The 19,455-nt window shown below is 35.3% G+C and overlaps 1 protein-coding gene across 2 annotated transcripts in view; it reads right to left on the reverse strand.

The window, feature by feature from the left end:
* The window catches only part of LOC150098018 (uncharacterized), a 64,531-nt gene that overhangs the window by 39,693 nt on the left and 5,383 nt on the right, over positions 1-19,455 (reverse strand). The window contains exon 1 of one of the 2 annotated variants that reach the window (XM_090406257.1): positions 3,773-3,952. The exons of the other annotated variant lie outside the window; for it this stretch is intronic. Coding sequence (XP_090262383.1) covers positions 3,773-3,857 — 85 coding nt within the window. The 5' untranslated portion in view covers positions 3,858-3,952. Of the gene's footprint in view, positions 1-3,772; positions 3,953-19,455 lie in introns of those variants that run through there. 2 annotated transcript variants of the gene reach the window in all.

Here is a 19,455-nt window from a genome sequence, read left to right on the forward strand (position 1 = left end):
TTCAACAGCCCATTAATGCTCATTACGAGCATAATTCGTCTCTTTACTTAGCTTACTCCAATCATTCGTTATACTAACCCCAATGCGTTCGAACATTCGTGAGGATTTCATTGTACTGCTACTCGAAGTATGTCTTTTTTTTTTGTACGATAAGCATCATGTTCATGTACAGCCGAAAAGATCCGTGGAGAGGTCTGTGTACAACAATAAAAACTTGTCGAACCAATAAAATACAACAAAACACTATAAAAGCTCTAAGAACGCTTGCAAGAACTTGACTACATTACTAGACCACGATACGTGTACATTTCAGACAGAACTATAGATACTAGCGTTTGAATCGGTAAATGGCCACGTGCATCTCTCTCTAGTCCGAAAACAGCTTCATTATATATACTTTTTTTTTGTCGTTGTTAAAATCAGCCAAGGAAAAAAATCACGAAGGTAATGCCTCTTATAGAATTAAATTATTGCAATAATAAATCTAAACTTCGATGTATCTAATTATATTCATTCACACTTAATTATTTTTTTTCATTCTCTCTCTCTCTCTCTCAATTGATGTTTTTTTTCAGTTTTTTTTATACTTTTTTTTTGTCTGTATCATGTAGTCTTAAACAGGAATGTGCACTTCCCCCTTTTTGTCTACTTTATTAATAACACGAAATGACTTTTATCAGTTTCTTTATTCAATTTTTTTATTTAATAAGAAAACTCCCCACCCTTAGTTACTTGCGAGAGCTTCATACATACGAACACACACAAGTATAACAAGCTCCTGATATTTCCACCACAAAAAGCAAGAGAGAGAGAGAGAGAGAGCGGTGTAAGGGGATCACAAATCTGATTATCAAATAATATGTGGTCGACTCGTACGACGAGATGATAAAAAAAGCAATCAAAGGGGCAGGGGGGGTTGCTAAACCTACCAAAGAAACCTCTGCGTTTAGTGGTTGCCCAAATCCTCTTTGGCAGCGGGTGGCGGTGAACGGGGGGGGGATATGTGCGGCTTTCTTTCGTTGACCAACTCCGATTCTAAGGCAACAAATTAATTGACACGTGTCGATACGGATTGAATCACTTGATAAGCACATTCAGGGGTGCTTGCTAGGAGCGAGCGTTGTTTGATCTTTTGTCCTTGTGGGAACTGCACTAGGGAGACTGTAGGATGAACGCAACAGTTGCCTTCTGTTACAGCTTGTAGGAACCACAAATAATATGGTCGGGGTTAAGACAAGGACTTCTGCCGAGTCGCGGTGATTGTGATATGTTGCTGTGGAGGGTATAAAAGTGGGTGATTGACAGCCTCCTTTTCCCCCAAATCCTGTAGACAAGCCGTGTGTTCTACCAAAGCTGACAAGCGTACCTACCATGGCACACCTTAACAAGCTTATTAGCGCGACTTTGAATCTTTCTGACTCTCCCTACTGCATACTAGGAGACAAACCGCATTATTTGCAGGAATATTTCGGGCAGAAGCCACGTCAGATTTGTCTGGAGTATGAAGCTCATCATAGAGTAGAAAATCTGCCTGAAATTCCCTTGGATGGACGAACGCTAAACCCAAATTTGTCTCGTGTCACATAGGTCGAGTTAAAGGACCTGCATGGATTTCATAAAAATATAATTTCGCGATGTGCAGCAATAAACTGGTAGCAACTTAGTTCATTGAAAAGTAAAATAACATCCCACATCCACGTTTGACATTTCGGTAATAACAAATGTAAAGAGAGACCAAACATCGTTAATGACTTCACTAGTTATTCGTTATATATCCGTTGTTTTATAATTTTGGTTTTCAAAATTAAAACGCTAATCGAAATAGATTTTAGTATGCATTCCCAGTAGATTTCATTTTTGATATTATAAAGGCAAATAAGTGGAACCCAAAACATAATACTTCCACCACAAACTGGTAATGATAGTCTCATCATCTTTATTTCTCATCCCAAGTCTTGGATACAGCTTGTCAGAGCAACATCTCTCTCTCTCTCTCTCTCTCTCGTAAAATAGGTACGATGTCCATTCATTGAAGCATGAAGAAAACAAAAATAAAGTCATCAGCACATCAGTGTACTCTTCATCTCCACCCTTTTCCTATTTACAGTAGAATATAACCGTCAGCATTTGATTTAAAATAATTCAGAAATGGCGCCTCTCGTATGAACGCAGTAATGCTATTAAACCTAGACAGTACTTCAGTGGGCGACTATGATTGTAACTTAGCTAACGAAATTATTGTGTAGGAGGCTGTCTTCCTAAGGAAATTGAACAATAAAGTTATATTTTCTTTTTTTTTAAACTCAACTGATGAATGGGTTATTTACTATACTCCGTTTCCAATGTACGATGTCCTGCCTGCTTAAGATTTCTCCAGCTATGAATCTATAGAAAAATGTCTCAGAATGTGATATTTATATAAAACAAAACAAAAAAAGATTCTCTCTTTTTCGCGGAAAAAAAAATTTAATTTCAGCCAAATAGCAGGATTTTATATTTCTCTTTCACTTAAATATTAAGTAGGAGATTTGTATAGTCGACTGAATTTTCTGTAAGGTTGCAAGTGTCGGCAAATTCCCACGTAACTTTAGGTAACACTAATCTGCATTTAAACATTCGAAGCAAATAAAATAAAGTGTGGTATAAATAGAGATGAATGTTGAATAAAATTGAATCCACCAGGCGCTAAGCATTTGGAGTTAATTCTGTATGAGTTCTCAGGTGCCTCTCCCATTTTTATCAGTTTAAAAAGCTTTGAAAAAGTGTCGTGTCCTGGCCAGTGTTCAGTTCCAATCAGCCAACTGATGTACGTTGTTCGACTACTCTACATATGATGGAAAAGTGTACAAGATGAAGACCTCCAATGTCCGCGTTTGCAATCACTTTCTCTAGTTGAAAGATGAAAATAGAAACAGCAAAACTTGTGCATACCCGATTCGAACTAATCTGGTGTGCTTAAAGAAGCTACAAAATATGCGATGATAAAGATGGAGTAAACAATTTTTTATCATCTTAAAAGGTCAAAGGTGTCAGCAGTGTTCGTGATCAAAGTGTTGGTAAACCGGCTGCAACCCTGTGAACAAATAGTTCCGCTGCCTACTGTTGACAAGAGGATTAACTCTAAGCTTCAGATTTATGGTGATTGAATGAGATAGGAAATCACTACCACCACGAGTGATCAGTCTGTTTGGATACGGTGACGTCATCAAAAAGCAGAACACTGTCTTTCGACTTTCATTGGCCGAGATTTCTTTTGATTAGCTTACTGGGCTCTAAATTTACAGCATACCTAAGCTCACTGGGAGCGATAAATCCTGACGAGTGACATGAACGAAAACATTTCATAGGTGTCACTATGAAATTCCTGGTGCGTTCTCTACGTCAAGTACTTTCAAGATATAAAGTATCGTAGCAACCAAACCATTAATTTTTTTCTATCTTGACTTAGATTTTACAACAAGGGCGAGGCGACTGCATTGTAATATTAACGGCTGGTCCTATCTCATTGTTACCCAAGTTAAGCTACCGAAGCCATATTTGTCTTAGGGTATCATTTACTACCTTCACCAATCCTTATCAGCAAGACCAGGTGTGAAGAAACTCCTTGACAGTATATCCATCATAAAAACAAAATGTGTACACTTTAGAAACGGAGTGAAAGAAAGAAAACAGCTTCGATACAATTTCAATTTTTTTCTTTTACCAGGAGAAAATATTCACTTAAAATGATCAGCGAATTTCATGAATTGTATTATTATTCTAAACAACATACCAATGGATGCACTGAATCTGTTTTCAAATGCTGTTTGTAATAGAAACGATCTTCTAGGAATTTCAATCGCAGAGATGTCCAACATTTTTAATGGTGAATTAAGACGAGGAACTTATTTGAATATCTGCGAACATTTAACAAAGCAAACTTCGATATTCTCTTTTTGGGACTGACGTCTGTATTCTGCTGAGCATAGACACATCCTATCGGTAACATCTTTAATCTACAAAAAACTTGGCATCCTTTTCCACTTAGGACACTACTTCATATCTTTACGTTGCCACCCTATGTAAATAAAAAATAATAAAAAAATTCGTCCAGCATTGAAGTGTTGCTCATATATTTGAAGTATTGTACCAAAAACTCATACTAAAATGCATTATTACATACATGCATTTTAAGAAGGGTTTACAGAATGACATCGCTTTTTCAACCACCCGTATCTGTGTGTCTGTGTGTGTGCAGGTGTTCCCCAGCATGGATGTTTTCGATTTTTTTTTTTTTTCGTTGAGTGATGAGTTCAGAGTTAGATTTAATAAACGATTGCGCTAATTGGAGGTTGGAAGTAGCTTAGAAAAGATCCATGTTTGATTTCTATCAAACATGGAAAACTTTTTTCTTGACTATATATATATATATATATATATATAAAGTTAATAAAAAAAATAAAAAAATAGAAAAAACTCTCTTAGTCCACCTGCGATGCTAATGTACCGTAGGTTTCCATCATCCGTGGGTGGAGTCACATAACAAAAAGGGAAAACAATATGGTCAGAGCTTTCAAGGCGACGTGTACGAAATGAGGAAAGAAAGTAAGAAAAATAACCTGTCTCTAATACCAATAAGTGTCTGTTCGTTAAATGGGAAGTGGTGCCAAATTAAGAACGCTAATAAGATTTCGTGGCCTACGTTCTATTCAATGATTCGCGTAAAGCAAATTTCTTTACGCATTCTTCTTTCAAATAATAAGATCTTTATATTATGAAATTATATTTAAACCAATAATTAGTAAAATCGATACTAAATAGTCTGAATAAAATTGATATCTTAAAGATATCAATTACGATATCTTGATGAAATCGAAAAGAGAATAAGGCATGTTCACAAATACTTAAGCTAATAAGTTGGACATATATTATAAATATGTTCAAGATTCAATAAATATTCTTTCCTTGACGATACTCAGCGCTTCCATAGTTGAATAAATGATTGAAAAGACCTGGAAATCTTATTTCGGAATCGAATCCAAAGAAAAGGGAGGATTTTACGCAAAAAAGTACGAATTTTCTCTTCTCCGCAAAACAGATAAACTAGCCAGAGAACAAGTAACTGCTCATATATAATATTCTCATAGAAATTGTCATAGAAGGTAAAAGAAATATCACAGAGTTTAATTATTTAGGTTGCATAATAACATATCTAAGAAAGAAAGACATGAATGAAAAAAATATGTAAAAAATCTATGTGAATAAAAAAAGACGAGAAACCAAACTTAAATTTTATGAAGCAATGGCCACTCCCACTGTATTATGTGATTCAGAAATATGAGCTGTTAAAGGAAAGATCCAAAACACAGACGACAGCAGAAATGAAAATTTTAAGAGCAATTAAAGAATGCTCAAAATTTAAAAAAAAAAAAATGATTGGAAGAAAGCTCGGTGCTTATAGCTTAAATGAAAAGATCAAAGAATACAGAGAAAAATGATGGAAAGAGTGTTTATATAGAACGGTAAGATATTGTCAACTAAAAGAAGTGGATAAATATAAACTAATGGTAGAGAGAGAGAGAGAGAGAGAGAGAGAAACTAGTTGCAAGAGGAGATCAGTGAGAATGCACCAATCAATCAATTGAACTGATGATTTTTTCCCTCTCGAGGTTTCTGTTTAGTTACTTATAGATGAAAAGGATAGTGAAATCTTATTCTTTGCTGTCTGGTTGGTCTACGGGCATGGATATATGTGAATGTCTTCAAGTAGGAGACGAATTTCATCTCCCGGTGTGAAGCCACCGTCCCTCTTATTGGAGGTTTGAAGTGGCTTAAAAAAAGTTCCATGTTAGTCTCTAGAGCAGAGTTTCCATATTAACTAACCCTAAGCCCACTCGCACTATTAATACCAATGAGTTGTAGACTAACAGCCTTTCGCAGTCTCGCACACACACACACACACACACACACACACACACACACACACACACACACACACACACACACACACAGAGAGACATACACCGTCCATATACTAGCGTGGTCAGGAATTCGTAAGTTTAACTTTTTATTTCTTGCTTGCTTTAAGTGTGGCGTAAAAATAAACATTTTTTTCAAAAGTAATCGAACGCCATTGGAAACAAATTGATTTCCTTGGGCAACGTTTGAAGCACGTCACGCACACTTAATTGAATTTATACCAGCTTTAATATAGCGTACTTTCAACAACTGGAATTCTACTTTTGAATGAGCACGTGTTTGGCAGTAATGCGATGTTATGTGATATACTGTTTGCGTTCCTATAGCAACACTTTCTATTGTTTACGATGACAACATATATTAAACAACGTTGTTATGATGCATTTTTGTTGCTTCTTATTATAACATGCGAGATAAATTACAAGAAACGGGCGGCCATCGAATTTAGATCTTCGGAAGTTGAAAAAAAAATCTGCAAATAAATATACATGAACAGAAATTCTTGATTATTTTTGAGCTATTTCAAATAACACTTCTTTAAACTATGTATTTCCATGTTAGTAAGAAATTAAATTATTCATAAGCAACTGTTTATGAATATCAAAAATTGTGCATTCGGTCTTGTAGTAAATATCATCTTTAATACGCACTAAAATGGTTTCCATTATTTCATGCTAACACTTTTAATGTTCAAAGTGCTGTTCGATGTATCACGACAGTAATTTGTATCCTGAGCATATCAGTATATAAATATCTGTTACTCTTAGATCAGATTTAGTAATTCGGATATCCCGTAAATTTAGGTTTCTGCCTAATCAGCTCCTCTGAATTCTGAATATCCATCCCTTCCCCAGTATGGACCACACCCTAGTTTCTCAGTCTATACACGATTAGGCTACCGCACTCAGGCTACTTTAGACTGAACCATCATCGGATGGCTTTATTGTATTCCTAAGGCCGTCTGTCTGTTTGTGGGATGAAATAAGTTTCAGGAAGGGACCTTCTCATTTCTTGTCATGTGTATGTAGGTGTAACTGACTCGATTTCATCCGAAAAGGTATTTGAGTTAAGTGAAGAGTTCTAATATTTAAAAATGGGATATTCTTATAAGTAACTATGTTTTTATGGTTAAAGCAGAAAGCCAATTCAAAACAGAACAATGCAAAATAGAACAGAACAGTACAAAAATGTAAAGGCCCTAACTTGTTTACTTTTTTGCATTGTTCTGTACTTTTCAACACTATTAGGCCATCGAAATAACGATGAAATAATAGGTTGATTAGAAATACTTACTTTGGATTCACCTCAGGCTAAACCTCACCCCCCCCCCCAGCTTTATCAGCGAGCTCTTACAGTATGCACTACAAATAGCTAACTGAGTCCAAAACTAATCATATAACCGAAATATTTTAGGATTTTTATGACCATTTTCTTTTCCATTAACCAAGCTACGCAATGAGTAAAAGCTTCAACCAACTGTGGTTATCTGAGAATATATGCTGAGAGCTCAATCATGCGAGACTTATCCCTGTCTGCTCTTGAACGAAGCTGCGATTCTCTTTGGTTCCTTTCTCCTCTTATTAACTCATGGAGAATGCTCATGTAACATTTAGAAGTCTCAAGCTCACTGGGGGCTTCTGCTCTTTGTCATAGCGATTACTCAAAATTTTCTGTGTGTTTATGGAAAATCCTTGAGAAACAAATATCAGCATGCTCCACAGAAAACTGTATAAGGAATGAAAAGTTTGAATTGGCACATGTGCACGAAATTGCAATAAGTGATCGGAAGCGATCACTTCAACGCTTCAGTCAAGGAATGATTCTGTCGGATTGATAACTAAGTGACAAACAGCAATTACAACATGAAATACGTGCCGCATCTCATTACCCTTCAGCCTCCTTTCTATGTTCCATTTCGGTCATTCTTTTCAGTTGCATCAATATTATTGGAGTTTTCAACATTGTAACGAAGAATACTATAGTATGGACGGCCAGAACAAAAATGTAATTTTTGTATTTGCTCATCTAAACACTTAAACGAGAGTACTGGAATTATCGTATTAATAGACAGAACCAGAAATTGAGGTCACAGATACATTCAAAATGTCAGCGTTTGAAAACGCAAACGTACTTTCAGTCAATATCGGAGATAAATGTCCGCCGAATGTCAGTATAGTATTCCTCAAGCATCGAAAGTAGTCACAGTGCTTCATTCAAGGAATGATTCTGTTGGATTGGTAACTAAGTGACAAACAACTATTACAACATGAATACGTGCAGCATCTCATTACAACATCAAAACTATCGAAGCATTAGAGAGATTAATCTTAGAATTAATTTATTCCTATCATTGCTCATGGTCGGCTTAGTAAGTGGGATGTTTTTTGATTTGATTTAGTTTTAATCACGACCACTGCAACTAAGACAAATGAGGTCAGTATAATATTTTCAAATTACGCATGTTCTCTTACTAGTTTTCCTATTGATATGGATGAAAAACTCTAAATTTCGTAGAGAAGCTGTTCTCACCATTTAAGATCATCGGACTAACTTATCTTCACTTAAAAAATCCATTATAAAGATTCCTTGCATCCCAGATGTGAATCGAATCCAAGTCTTTTTTACTCAAATGGGATATGTTGCAAACCTGCTTTCAATTGTAATACGAAAGCACCCACAGCTAAGACACCTCAACTGATCACTTGGTGGCCAGTTGAGGTGTCTTAACTAAAAAAAAAAAATCCTTCTCCATGTTTCTGTTGTATCTTATACGACAGTTGTTTCTAGATTATTTTTCAGAAATATTCGACCAACAGTGAAATAATTAGGAAAATTAACAGGCATAATAACACAGGATCTTTCAATCAATAAACACCGTATTCTGGACTGCCTAAAAAGTAAGGAGGTGCCAGCATCTTTTTCTCCCAAAACTCGGAGTTTTGATGCCCGAACATGCAGAAACTGAACAAAGAACACAAGCGGTTAAATATACTAGTCTCATACACTGAGTTGCGTTAGGACAATATAAGATTTATAAGACGTGGACAGCTGCAGCTACTTAATTACTAATTAAAATAAAGGAAATTAAATTTTCATCATTATATATTTGGTTTATAATAATGATTGTGGAGAGGTTAACGGAATGTCTGTATCCCCCCTCCCCTTTATTAAATGAACTTGTCTCCTCATTCATTACATTCCCATGCTTCTCTAGGCGATGTTTGCTGCAATGTAAAGAAATTTAATAAATCTGAAGAGATTTTAATGTCTTATATAGAAAATAAAATGCGCGCTATCTTTCATTAAATAAAAATAATCATTTACCATTTTTTAAAATTCTTTAAATGGATTGGACTAAATTCTTTAACCTAACTTTTGGAAATCATTGAGTAGTCGGCCTTCTCCTTTCATCATCGCAGTAGGTGAGGGCATTTCTGTAAGCGTGCTAGACGAAGAACGAAGAGAATATGACAAACATTTGCCTCCATTCCGTGTTCCTAACTCGTGAATGATGAGACAGCATCGTAGGTATAGCCTCAGATAGGGAGAAACTCTGGAATGATATTTCAGTTGTTATTTAACTGAAATTTCTGGTTGTCTCTCTTAATAAGGAAGAGTTAATTAAATCCTGAGTTTAAAGAAAACAATTTTACTTTTGACTTGCCAAGTTCGCAGATCTTTAGGAATCTATAAAAAGGAATATTTGTTTTTGTCTACTATACAAACTGTACTTCAACCTAACCATCAAATTATGTATGACAATCTCATTTAACTCGAGAATAAAAACCTGTATTTTACTATATCTGAACGTAGCCTACTTTTTTGTTCTCATTTCCCAGCAAAACAAATCATAAAATCCATTAGTAGAGAGTGCTCCATTGAATTTATTTATTTTATTTTTTAGGAAAAAATATATAAGGACAAACCTTATAAACTCAAGGAGTTATACAAGCTCTTTCTAGGCTTCTACAAACATCCATACCCACGACTTGTTGGTTGAAGAGTGGGTATGCTATCCACTCGGCCAGCTAGGCCATATTCATTTAACAAAGGTAGAAAGAGGAGCTGATTTGGAAAACTATTTAAGGTGAAAGGTAATTAGAAACAAACAGAAAACTATTACTAACATAATGATGCGCAGCCGCTATATTAACTAGGAAGCAAAAGTAAGCAAAATACTATCCAGTTCAATCATATAAAAAGATGAATGAAACAAAACTCGCCGATAATAATAATAATTAACAGAAATGCTATGTAATTACCGGTGGATTATTCATACATACATATAATATCAGTTTTAGAATTAGTGACACTAATGGACAGAGTTGCCTGCTGTGTTCTTGTCACCTCTCGTCCAGTACGCTTGCAGAAATGCACTCAACCGTCGATGTTAGCTAAAAAGACAGGCTGCCTATCTATTTCTAAAAAGTTAGGATTAAGGATACCTCCTTACTCTTCACTTTTGGAATAAAACCGGCGTTAAAAGGATTATTTTATTCATATGTGTCTATAAATTTACTCAAGCGTTATCAGCTGCTACTGTCGCTTAACTCGTGAAGAATGTCTAATGAAAGAGAATGGTCGCTTTTATCATTATTACAATGCCGACACATCTAAGGAGAGAAAATATTACACAGAATAATGACGTCATCTTCGCATGGAGATTTGAGTGTATTTTACATAACTTCAGATTTCTGCCGCTAGATGACTCTAGTAAATTAATCACTACGGCCAATCATCGCGTTTCTATGCGTTTTAAAACATGAAGGCTGTCTATTTCATTCCTAACCAGGCCCGCCGCCAAGCCAAGATCACATGACCTAACTATACCAATCAAACGTCAGTTGATCAAACAATTACAATGCATACAGCATCAGCAAAGGGGAATGCAAAAACAACCGTATAAATAGTGACTTAGAACCAGCAATGTTTTTAAAAGAAAATTCAGGTACGCGGCAAAAATTCAGTGTGCACAGGAGCATCTCAGTTCACTTGCGCAGCCGCGCATCTCAGAGGGAACAATTGGTTGCAGCTAAATATTAGCAAGCTGATGTTCTTATTCTCAAACAGCGTACAACAATATAGAAAAGAAATTGAAATATATTTAATAAATAAACAAAATATATTTTTATAATAAAAAATGAACAGAAACACACAACTGCATGAAATTCACATGTTTAGAAAGACAGTTTAATGCAGTGAAATATCTGAAAATATACATGCATGCAATTCAAATACTCAGATATGCAGGAAGACTGCCTGCCTTACCACACACAAAAAAAAAAGGTCAGATACATAAACGACAGAATTTTAAAGGAACTACTGCATATGTTAGTCAGTGAATGTACAATGTCAAAGCAGCAGTCATGAATTATATCGGAAATGTGTAATTATGCTTTTTTTTTAAGAAACCACAGCAAGACGATCCTGTCCTATCTGGCATCACCGTGAAGGACATCTAAGTAGGAATTTATTCTGTTTCTCTTGTTGACAGTCCAATGCAATACTTCCTCCTCCCAGTCACTAATCTTATTCGGTGCTTCCGGCCCATGAATTAAATTTCAGCCATCTAACCTTGTTTCTATTTACCTAAACCGGAAGTTGCATTATCTTAACCCTCTGTCTTTTTCTTTCTTCTCTGGAAATGTCGAATAAAAGTCAACTCTTATTTATTTTATTTATTTTGAAGACAATTGAGTAGGTTTAAAACGCTTATTTAGTTTGAACTATACTGTACAGATTCGTGTATTTGGTTTTGCTAATGTGAGAGCTCAAGCGACACGAAGGCACCACCACTGTAGCGAGTGTTCAGCTTGAATACGGAGAGTGTGGTTGGTTTGTAGTTTGATCACTCCGGGCGTCCATGGTTTGTTTTTCTCGCTCTTCGTTTGTGAAATGAGTGTGACGGAATAACTGAGCTAAACAGGGTAAGCAAGTGAGAAACAGCGGGGTAAACGAATGTGTGTGTATGTGGGGGAGGGGGAGGGAGATGAAACTAGGAGTTAGCTGTATTTAGTTTGTAGTTTTAGCTTAATTATGCGAGTTAAATTTATGAGGTAAGAATAAAAAATATATTTTCATATATTGAATCGAATTAGTTGCATTTTTTATCCTCTTCATTCTAGCATAGTTTCTGGAGAATTTCTCTCCTCGTGCAATAATTAATCAGATCAGCGAAGTGATCACTTTAAATTAAGATCGATTTCCCTTTCAGTACGTGATTCATTTTTTTTTTTTACGTGAGCGATATTTGCCTTTATTAGATATTACTAATTTTTAAATGATATAGGTGCTTCTTACCTTCAATGAGGTAATAAAGTGAGAACGTAATTAAGGAATAACTGATCATAATTGGTCGAGCGCCGAGATCCGTACAAATGTCAGGGAAATTGTACTTTTACACCTCCATTTTGTTCCGATTGTAATGAAATTCTCCTGGATGTTTATGAGAGACTGGATTCCTATTTGGGTTGAAATAAGTTTGTTTGGGTTGAAATAAGATGCAACTTAGATAGATGTCGTCGAAGAAAGTGAATCCCCTCCATCCCTTCTCCTCGTTTTAGTTCGACTGTGACTGAAATTATGAAAGTCGTTAAGCCACGTCAGAAATAGTCACATTCCAAATTTCGGCACGTACAACTCCCCCCCTCTTCATTATAGTCTAATTGAGCTAAATTTCTCAGGAAACTTAATTAACTTAAGAATCAACCCCTTTCAAAATTTGGGCGAAATCATTGCAAGCGATACGACCCGCAGAGATGTTGGAGGAGGACAACAGGAAAATGGAAAACTTTGGTTTTAGGCGATTTTCCTATTTTCAGTGTGTCCTAATTCTTTTATTAAACTGGATTTAAACCTGCAAATTTTGGATGATGTTGGTTCCTTGAGTAGAAACTTTGTTCAAGGGACCAAATATGATGGACTACACTCTACTTATAGGCTACTTCAACCTGTAATAATCAAGGTAGTGGTTAGACACTGAATGAAAATAAAATCGCTCACTAGCTAAAGTCTTTCCAAAGTCTCGGCCAACCACAAGTATAGTTCTGTATACCGAAAGTGGATCTTAGGTTTGAATTGACAAAATGTGAGAGTGTTATTAGAAAGTGTCATATTAGTCATTAATTAGTTTGTTTGATTACTGAACAATCAAAGCATCTTAGATTAACCGTGACTGACCGTGAAATTTATAGGAAGGTTTGTAACTGAGTTCGTAAAACACTCAGCGATGTACAGAAAATATCCACAGGTTTGTGCTAACGCATGGACTAATGGTACGTACGTACTATAGGCTTATCAACGAACCTCTCGTGTATGAGCTCAACATAAAAATTAATTATAATAAATAAATGGAGAATGAATTCCACAGCCTCGGCATCCATAGATGGTCTGCTGCGTACACCAAACAGTGTTGCCCAAAACCATATTCAGACTGGATTTAAGTAGGACTAAAGGCTCTGGTTGTTATTGAAGAGTAATATCAGAAACACTTAAAATCAGGAGCAAAAAAAAAAAAAACTCCCTCTGATTAGAATTCACTAATCATAACTCTGTAAAACAGTTTCTTTGGAAAATGCTACTCTACGTAAACATAACTGATTGGCAACTAGAGCAGTCGATTGCTATTACTGGAATGAATGGATCAAACTATTCAATTCTAATAGCGAGTTAATATTGGTAAAGTTGGCCAAAATTGGATCAAATTTATAGCAAGGTTTGTAACTGAGTTCGCAAAATACTCAGCGATGTACACCGAAACTAGTCCGCATTTACGATGTACACCGAAACTAGTCCGCATTTGCGATGTACACCGAAACTAGTCCGTATTTACGATGTACACCGAAACTAGTCCGCATTTACAATGTACACCGAAACTAGTCCGCATTTACGATGTACACCGAAACTAGTCCGCATTTGCGATGTACACGCGGGAAATTCCTAAATGCAAGCAATATCACGTTCCTTTCAAACCCTTATTTTTATTATGATTCCAACACTGATGCCAACTACTTACTCCACAAATTTTTCTCACAGCTCTAAAATCGAATGTCTTTGGTCTTTGGTTAACTGTTTTTTCCTAACCAACTCTCAGACCCATAAGCTAAAATGTGGACTACTTTCTGACCTATTCGTTTCCATTCATTCAACTAGCTCGTACCCATACTAGTTTTGCTTTTTTCTATTATTTATTTCCATATTTAATTTGCTATCCTCACTAAAAATTGTGTCAAATAGCCGGAATAGTTTACTTATTCTGTAGGTTTCTTATTCAGGATGCAGCTGATGTATTCTTCCTTTTGCCTATTTTCATATTCTTTGTCTTTTAATTTTAGAATTTTATACCAAATTTGTTACAGAAGTTATTCAGTTTAGTTGTCGAATACTTTAGACTTTTACCGGAACTATTTATGAGTATGGAATCATTTGCCTAAAATAAAGAGCTGAGATTAACATCTCCAATTTTGATACCCGGTTTAATGCCACTTTCCTTCATAATGTGATCCATATAGATAATGAATAACAGTGGAGATAAGGTGCACTCTTGTCTCACACCTGATTTTACCTCCAACTATCTTCCTGTACCTCCTTCAATACTGACTGCTGATTTGCAAATCAAATACAGACTAAGTGTTGCTCGATATAACGTCTGTTTCCGCCATGTGATTGTGTTATTTTGAAGAAAACTTTTCTCCTTGTCCATTTGCCTACAAAATACCTACAAAAAATACAGTTCCTTGTTATTTTCGATTGATTTCTCAACTATTGGTGTTAAAGTAAATAAACAGATGCTGACAATCCCTATTTGGTCTGAATCTAGATTATTCTTCTCCGTATTTCTCATTCACAATTCCTCTTAACTTTTTTTCAAGTATTATTGTTTAAATCTTATATTGAACTCTCATTTAAATCTTACTTGGTTTCAGTTTATTGTCTCTTTTTATAGCTGGGAACTATGAGAGTTCTATTCCAATAATCCGAAATTCGACTTTCTGACCAGTCCTTCTGAATAATGCAGTGCAGCCACTCTAAACCTCCATATCTCTTACTTCGATTTTTTTCAACACTCCATTCGAATATCATCTACTTTAGCTGCCTTTCATTCATAGCTTTTTTCTCGCTCCGGTATATATATATATACATATATACATCATCATCATCATCATTATCAGCCATTGTCGATCCACTGCTGGATCTGATGATCATTTCATGAATATGTCTGTAATTCGTTATGGAAATTTTCTATCGCTAAAATGCACCACGGCCAAAATTCCTTAATTTTCCTTCTATGTTCTTCCGATTTTAAATCAGAAATGAAATATTTAATACGCGAAGCAAGTTAAAACATTAACTCTACTTGTTTGCCTTTTAGGGATCTATGTGTAGAATAGAGACGATATAAAAATGGTCGGCGATATAAAAATCTATTCTCTGTATCATAAAAATGATACAGAGAACAAGGGATACGCAAGTGCTCAGAGAGCTGTAACACAGAAAACTCCTAATCTGAAGTACAGTGAAAAGAAGCTCAGCAAAAGTCCCGTAGCGATCGTTTACTCAATGGAGGACTTGGTGGACATATAGGTCCGTAGAATTCCAAGTGGTTTTTTTTTTTTTTTTCACATTTCAGGTCCGTAGACACCGTATAGTCACGGCCGTACCTCACATGGTTTTGGCAATGATGTCTTCTGCTAGAATAAGTGGTATGGTCGCAGATTCCCTTTCCACACAAAGTTTGTAGGACAATCACAAACATCCATGCCCATGAGGGGATTCGAACCGTGGCCTCTTGGCTGGAGAGCGGACACGCTAATCATTCGGCCAATCAGACCGGCTAGAATTCCACAAAACGGATAATTGTCGTGTAAGAGAAAATACGTGTATTACATCAGTGGACTTCTGTAATACTCTTTTATACCGACTTGAGTCAACTGTTTATTTATTTATGGAATTTCCGCTTACATTTTTTGGAATCCATAGCACTAACGCTCGGTGAGCCAATGTTAATCCAAGAATTCCTCCAAGAAAGACATGGGAATACATGATGTTTCCAATAAATTGGATATATCGGTATTCTCACACTTAGTAGTGAAAATCATCCACTATCTAAAAACATTCACAAACATCCATTACATAACAGAATTCTAACACCGGACCTTCTATGGAAAAGCAGAGCATTTAGCTATTCATCCACGAAGGCTGGTAAAATTAATTATAATCTTTATGGATTATTCTGTACTCTGAATATAAGTTGAAGAAAATTCAAGGTTGAGTTCAGCAATTCTGTTTAATCTGTACTTCATCTCTTATACTTTCTTTATAATTTCGAATATTCATTATCTTCTTATATAATACTTACATTGCTTCGTTTATTAAATATAAAGAAAATACTTGATCATTTTATTTTGCTTCATTTTAAATATATGCTTAAGAGTCTTAAGAAAATTCTTTTATTAGCCTAAAGGAAATTTTAGAAAAGAGATTAGTGGTGGAGTCCGAGATTAAATTATTATTATTTTGCAGCAACCAAAAAGAGAAAGACCAGAAGTGAATTTTGATTCAACATGAAGCTAGTGATGATGATTGGTGAATTCTAAATCAATTACTGACTGCGTTGAAAGTAATACTCGCACTCTTCTCCCTTCACTTAATCCCAAGCTAAAAGAATCTTAATGTTTTTATGCGTCTAATTCTTGAGCATTAAACATTAATTTAAGAACAGCAAAATTGAGGTAATTTAAATGACTACTATCTGCATTAAAACAAAAGTAATTACCGTTTAAAACTAAGCCTTTACATTTAAGATATTCTAAAATAAATGGAATCAAAACACTTTCAAAGCTATTATTTAAAATCGCTCGGCGCATACAAGATTTCCATACGTCATTAATAAATTTAAATATATATTATAACAATAGATTATCAAGTAATGGTGAATTGGATAATTGCCATTACTTCATATATAAAAAGCAACAGCATAGCGATACATGGGTAAAAAAAAAAGAAGTGTGGACTTCTTAAACATAAAATATTCAAGAAATAATCACATACAGTAATCTAAGATATCACACAGCTAAGAAAAACGAAAAAAACCGGAGAAAGATAAATCAAGACAATGAAGAGAACAAGAATGCGGAAACTGCCCAGAATATGAAATGGTGGATAAAGGGTTGAAGTGAGCAACTAACAGATGATAGGACACGTGGGATGAAAGGGAAGAAACAGCTATAAATATAAGGAAGGACAGTGAGGAATTACAAACACAGGAGGGGTATTGTGTAAACAAAGGTAAAAGTGTATGCAGAAACAAAGGTAAAAGTGTATGCAGAAACGAAGGTAAAAGTGTATGCAGAAACAGTGAAGGAAGCTGTCGCAGCGTTCCAAAACGATTTCAATCATGAGAAAAACTACGTTCATCCTAAATCATCCTTTTCCTGGATATTCCTACAAACCTGAGGAATTTTGGACATTTGAAACAGCAATAACTCAGATCCCAGGAATGCCGCTGGTCAACTAAACCATAAACATACCTGCGAAATGCCTTTCGTATTTGGGTGTGTAATGCTGTTGGCAGATATTACTCCAAATACTGTGTCTGTCTTGTCCGAGTTGTGAATCTCGGCTACAAAGAGATGCGTTTGAATAAGCAGCAGCATGCTTTATGCTCATCATCAATGGCGACTTGATAACAGATCTGTGTTTGTGACCTGAGCACTGTGATTGCTGAGAAACTATGGTAATAATCCAAACGCAACGATGCAGCCAGTGGAAGCACATTAACCCTAATAGGATGAGCGGCTCTCGTTAACACCACCTTAGTGTTCGCTACGAGAGAAATTGGTGATTATATGTATAGCGTGCAACACCAGATTGGAATTCTCAGGCACACACTTATCACTTTACAGAACTGAAATTCCGAACAGAATTTATAACTGTTGCAAACTATAGTCTACTTGAAACTGTGTATAATCTCTCTCTCTCTCTCTCTCTCTCTCTCTCTCTCTCTCTCTCTCTCTCTCTCTCGATGAATCCCTAGCAGACAAACCAACCTTCATGAGCACGCGAATGCTGACACATATCCTAGGAAGGAGAAATCCTTAAGGGCTAGGATTTCCTTTTTTAAGAAAAGTATTCACCATTCTATATATGAAAATACCCAATGATGCAATGACTTATTTGTGTCATTTAGGTAAAGGGTTTAGTAGTATGAAATTTTACTTTAAATTCGCATTGGTATAAAAAAATTATTTTAAATAACTTAATTCTTTCCCGCTGAAAAATCACAGCTCATGAACTCTGCCTTAGAAAAACTTGGGTGTTACTATTAGTATATCGATGCATAACTTTTCTCAATATATGGTAAGATGTCTCTTCAATTCCCGTGAAAGTATAGGAGTTTTTCTTTCAATTAAGAATTACAGAATTTCTCATAATGTGGCTATAAGCTTTTTCTTTCTGAAATCTAAGGATTTTTCATCTTGTATAAACGAAAGCCTATAGCAGAACTCATGCAGCTAATATATACAATGATTTGCCTTCATAGTTTTAGTTTAGTTGCTTTAGCGTAAAACTGGTCTTTTTTTTAATCGATATTAAAAGGAATATAAACATATGCACTGAGACACACGAAAAAAAAAAGTTAATTAATTAAAATAAGAAATAGAGAAATATCAAAAAGTAGGAAATTCATCTCGGTCTATGAATCAATGCAATATAATTAATTATAATGCATTGATTATATAATAAATACAAAATAATTAATTAAATATTAATTAACTGACTTGGGTAGCGTTAAGCCTTACGAACTATTCAAAATTTCAATAATAATTTAAACGTGCAAACGGACGAACATGCAGACATGATCGCTCGTAAGGCATGTACTTTATAACACCTAATAATTGTATCAGAATTAAAAAGAAATGCTAATAATAAGAGTGAAGATTCTTGTCTAATTAACACCATTACAAACGCAGCAAATGCCACTCAGATAAATTTTCTTTAACAATCCTCCGTAGAAATTCTTTCAACTCATTAGCTACCATTAAACTTCGCCCTTCGCAATATTTTATTCGAATGAGTCATGGCTTAATATCGAATAATAAGATTCATTACTGAGTAAATCATAAAAAAGCGCACTTCTTATTCGAACTACCCATTTCGTCAACTACCGGAAATCCCCGCTAATTAGCTACACTACCACAGAGGCTATTTACGTGAATGAATTTAAAATTCAGTAAACTATAATTAACACACAGTTCTGTTTTACAATTGGTTTTCTAAAGGCTCCAGAAGATTTTAATGCGATAATTATCAAATTAGGCGTAGTGGTATTAATATGAGTTGCAAGACGGGTAGCAGTAGGAAGAATGGTGTCATCCATTACGTCATTTAGATGGCAGTGACGTCACTGTATCGTTATTTTTGTTGTATCTTAAAAGTTTCCTGCAATCATTTAATTTCTGTTTGCTTAAAAAACAGATAAAAGTTTTCATCATCATA

This window comes from Typopeltis vanoorti, chromosome 16 (assembly GCF_054136105.1).
Source record: "Typopeltis vanoorti isolate ZY-2024b chromosome 16, IOZ_Tvanoo_1.0, whole genome shotgun sequence".
Lineage (NCBI taxonomy): Eukaryota > Metazoa > Arthropoda > Arachnida > Uropygi > Thelyphonidae > Typopeltis > Typopeltis vanoorti.